General features: G+C 41.2%; 1 protein-coding gene across 1 annotated transcript; it reads left to right on the top strand.

Moving 5' to 3' along the window:
- The first annotated feature begins 446 nt into the window (after positions 1–446).
- Positions 447–794, top strand: LOC141701173 (uncharacterized). Its single transcript, XM_074504836.1, has one exon. It carries the CDS (start codon positions 447–449, stop codon positions 792–794), a length of 348 nt encoding a protein of 115 aa, XP_074360937.1.
- The last annotated feature ends 3,974 nt before the right edge of the window (positions 795–4,768 follow it).

The following is a 4,768-nucleotide window of genomic DNA, read 5'->3' as shown; positions in this document are numbered from 1 at the left end:
TCACGTCTATCAGCATACCCATCCCATTTATAATTTGTGAAATGGATATACTTGGTTCGTTCCCTGTAGCACCAGGACAGAGGAAATTCATCGTGGTAGCCATAGACTACTTCACAAAGTGGATTGAGGCTAAGACACTAGCCAAGATAACCACCAAGCACATTACTCAATTTTTCTGGGAAAATGTGATATATCGGTTTGGTATCCCTCGCATCCTTGTCACAGACAATGGGCGATAATTTGATAATACGGAGTTTAGAGAGTATTGTGATGATAACAACATAGAACTCCATTTTACCTCGGTTGCGCACCCACAAGCAAATGGGCAAGCGGAAGTTGCCAACAGAATCATCTTTGATGGATTTAAAAAGAGGGTTGAACGCTCGAGGAACACATGAATAGACGTGTTGCTGCCTATATTATGGGCATATCGTACTACCTGCAAAATGACAACTGAAGCTACCCCATTCATGCTGGCTTACGGAGCCGAAGTTGTTGTGCCCCTAAAAATTACCCACGGGTCGCCTTTGGTTGAAGCTTATGAACTAGAGACAAATAAAGAAGGCATGAGACTCGATATTGATCTCATTGACGAGGTCAGAGATAAGGCTAACGCCCGCAATGTAGAGCATCAACAAAGACCCTCCCTCTATTACAATCGAAGGGTTAAAGAAAGGTTCTTTCAGCCTGGGGACCTGGTTCCAAGGAAGATCGAGGCATCGGGAGTCGACGATAGAGGAAAGCTAGACCCTAACTGGGAGGAGCCTTATAAGGCAATAAAGACTTTAGGATGAGGATCCCATAAGTTAGAGACCCTGAACGGTGATGAAGTGCCCCGCACTTGGCATGCTTCAAACCTGAAGGTTTATATTTAGGGCATTCATAACATGTTCTAGTACTTGGTAGCATTGGTAGTAGTATGGTCGATGAAACCATTTATACTCTATGTAAGGGTTGAACCCATTTTTCAGGATATTATCTATCTATGCAAGCTTATTTTATCATCTTGTCTGTCGATTATTTATGTATGAGCATTGGATAAGTGCAAGCCATGAAAGGCCAAATACCGAAAATAAAAGACAAGTGAATAAACAAGCTAATACTATATAAAGGATAAAAGATCTCGAAGAGTCACAAGTCAGTCATGAAGGACGATTAGGAAACAAATTTGAAATATAAGGCCACACAGGGCCATAAATGAAAAAGTCTTAAATTAAAGCCACAAGGGGAGATCTAGGCCATGCAAGGCCGGGGGTTACTCCTCGGAGGAGCTTTCTTCTTCGCTCTCATTCCACGTCATTTTGGTGATCTCTTCGCCATCTTCGTCGCCGTTGGTCTCAATATCATAGCCCTCTAAAGAGGATGAGGAGGAACCTTCATTTTGAATCCTCTTCTCTTGAACAGGCTCGCGAAACTTTCCATACAGGGGACCTTTGGACGGCGCTTTGCCACTCGGGCTTCCTCGAGCAGGAGCTTTCCCTTTAGCCTTGTCACGAACAGGCGCTTCCCCCTAAAGCCAGGATGGCTTGAACTGAAGCTGGAGTGATGAGAAGTCACGATCAGCCCTGAGTCAGGCACTTGAGCGACCATGGTAGTGTCGGATGAAGTTCAAGGACTGGGAAAATCTTCTGGCTGAAAAACCTCAGGATAGACACCATGGACTTTAGCGATGGCCGAATTCCAACCAAGTGACATGTTCACTGGACACATGTCATTGTCATGTTGATCCATCAGTTGGAGAAAGTCATCTGTATGATGGTAGAGATTAACCATCATGTTTCGCTTCATCTTCTTCCTCCTAGAAAGGCTGTCATATTACTGCTAGAGCGCAGCTTTACTGTCCTCAGTCACCACCGCCCGTGACTCCCACTCATGAGATTTCTTCTCCCACTTGTTCTTTGAATTCTCTAAGGCAATGTTCTGTGTCATCATATTGCGTCCTTGAAGAGCTAAGGCATTGAAATGAGCATTGACCTGAAAAAGAACAGGCAAGTGTTAAAGAGTTAGTAAATCTGATTATACCAATCAGAGTAAGCTCAAGAAGAGCCCGAAAAATAGACCAAGAAAGTTTAAATGCGCTAAAAGAATTTTAGTGTACCTGGTATAAGGCATTAGCCCCCAGCATTTCCGCCTCCAGAAGCTTGTCGGGTGTTGTGACCTTGATCAAGTCAGGAGCGGTAATGGCGAACCTAGACCAAACTAGAGCAAGTTCGGGACTCCCGGCCATAGAGTCTTGGACACTAATTCCCCAACCAGGTTCAAAGGGAGTCTTGCTATTCCCATCGGAACCCTTGACCCTTTTCTTTCCTCCGGAGGACTCCTCCACGAAGACGGGGACCTTGGGGGGGGGGGGGGAAGACGGCTTGTTTCCTTGGTAGCTTGATTGAGCATTCTCCGAGTAGGCTTGATCCCATTCTTGGTGAACTCAGCGTTTATGGCATCGGCAGCTGATACAAAACAAGGAAAATATTGGTATAAGAACAAACTTTTTCGAAATTAAAGAATGAATAAGTAAAATACCCTCAAGTGAAAGACCACTAAGTCCGGCTTTGACTAGCGCTCTCCCGGTTAAAATATGTCGAAGGTGAGTCCGCCCCTTGTCGCTAATAAGGGCATCTCGGGCATAACATTTGGGGATAGTAAGTTTCAAAATGTGATCTGGATGATCAACTACATTGCCAAAGCTAGGCATGAAAATATCTCCCCAGTCACCGTCTTCTAGTTCAAGGATGAAGAACTTCTTGTTCCGGCCGTGATAAGAATCCAAAAGTGAAAGTGAGTTGATAATGTTGTCTGCTCCAGGTCGGTGACTAATTTGAACCCATCCAGCCTTCACCAAGGAGGAGTTCTTTAATAAGAAAATGCTCCTGAAGATGGTGGTGCTTAAGGGAACCCCCCGTTCGTGGCATCTCAATATGAACATGATGATCAAAGTCCATGCATTTGGGTAAAGATGACAAGGATAAGCTCTTATCTCTGAAAGTAGCTTCACGATAAAAGGATGGACGGGAAATCTTAGTCCAACAAGGATAGTGTTAGTCCCTTAACAATATAGCAAGAATTACAGAAGGGGGTTGAATGGAATTCTTGAACCTTTTTCTCAAAAATAAGAATGTTCAACTCGAATATAGATATAATGTTTTGATTAGCACAATGCGGAATAGAAACTTAATTGAATCAAAACATAAGTAATTAAAAACAAGAGTCTTTAAAAACTTTCTGGTGGATTTAAACAATTCCACCAGAGATATATATTATATATCGAGAGGACTCTGTGTGCGAGAATGCTCACAGCTGCTTACAAATTGAACTACTGAGAATACAGGGAAATGCTAATAATTCTGCTTACAAAGATTTCTCTATTTTGTGTATCTCAACTCACTTTTTCTATTTGCTAAATTCTTGGTTTATATATCACCAAGATTACAAAGTCAAAAAGACTGAACAAATATAAAAACTATCAGTCTTAAGCTTTGCTGCTTTTCGTCCTCTATTACCCGGTTAATGGGCTTCCACGGTAGATTTGTATACATCTCGACAGCTGTGCTCAGCTTTCACTGTTCAACTGTTGTTTGAATTCTTTATTAGTTGAGTACATGATCATTCGTCGGGTTGTTGATCATCCGTCGGGTTGTTGATCATCCGTCAGTTGCTTTGTAGGTTATCCGTCGGGTAGCAATCAAGCATATGACTTCATTTCACTTATACAGAATTACAAGACATCATTTATGTACAATTAATCAACTTATTCTGCATATCTAGTTAAAGTCAACATAACTTATATGCTACTACAAATTCTATACAAAGGTGCATACATAACTGTGCTATAGACTTATTATTACATAAGCTACTCACTCGATGGATAATAAGTTAACATCCGTCGGGACTATAATGATTTATCCGTAGGGACTATAATTCTTATCCGTCGAGTGCTACATTATTTCACTAAGTAAAATCCACTTAGATGTTTTGTTTATGAAATCATCAAGTACACAACATAAACACAACAATCTCCCCCAATTTATGTCTACTGGAATTGTAGCCATAAATTAAGAAGTACTTGATGATAACAAAACATCCTAAACATACAGCTTTAAAGATAAGTAGATAATACTGAAAGTGCTTCAAATAATCAAAGTATACAAGGTTTGGCTCACAGTCATTTTCAAGATGCTCCTCTAGCCTGAGCAGATTTTCTAGTTCCTTGAAGGTCTGGATCTTCTTCCAAGCTTTCTGTTATTTTCCTCAATCTGATTTTGGAGCTGTCTGTGGAATTCCAGTTCATCAGATTCTGAGATATCTAGCTTTTCTTGCATTTCCAAGAGAGTCTCATTGCTAGAGATACTCAATTGGTCTTCCAATCTGAAGAATCTTCTCACACCCTTGTCATCCATGAACTCCATCAGCCAGTAAGGCCTTAGATGCACTCTTCTCCCTGTGTATGGGATGATTAGAGTCTTTGGGAGTGCATCTTTAGCTCTAACACTCCTTAGTTCTTTAATCTTCTTCAATACTAGTCTTCTTGCAGTGACATTGAACCCAAAGTTTTTCTTGAAGGATGAATAAACTTTAATCAGCACAGCTTAGCTCTCTTGAAGAATCCTGTGAAGTGGCCACTGAATCTCCCTTCCTCCTTTGTACTTGAACACTAACCTTTCAGGTAGGTTTCTATATGCATCAATTCCCCTTACTTCATCCAGTTCATCCAGATAAATATTTAGATCTGAAAATTCTTTGATGTCACACAAGTACAAGTAGTCTCCCCTGT

This window comes from Apium graveolens, unplaced genomic scaffold (genome assembly GCF_009905375.1).
Source record: "Apium graveolens cultivar Ventura unplaced genomic scaffold, ASM990537v1 ctg3474, whole genome shotgun sequence".
Classification (NCBI taxonomy): Eukaryota; Viridiplantae; Streptophyta; class Magnoliopsida; order Apiales; family Apiaceae; genus Apium; species Apium graveolens.
Note: the sequence above shows the minus strand (reverse complement) of the source record. Positions and strands in the feature narration are given on the sequence as shown.

Coding starts and splice junctions, on each gene's coding strand:
- LOC141701173 (XM_074504836.1), top strand. CDS start 447: ATGACAACTGAAGCTACCCCATTCATGCTGGCTTACGGAGCCGAAGTT.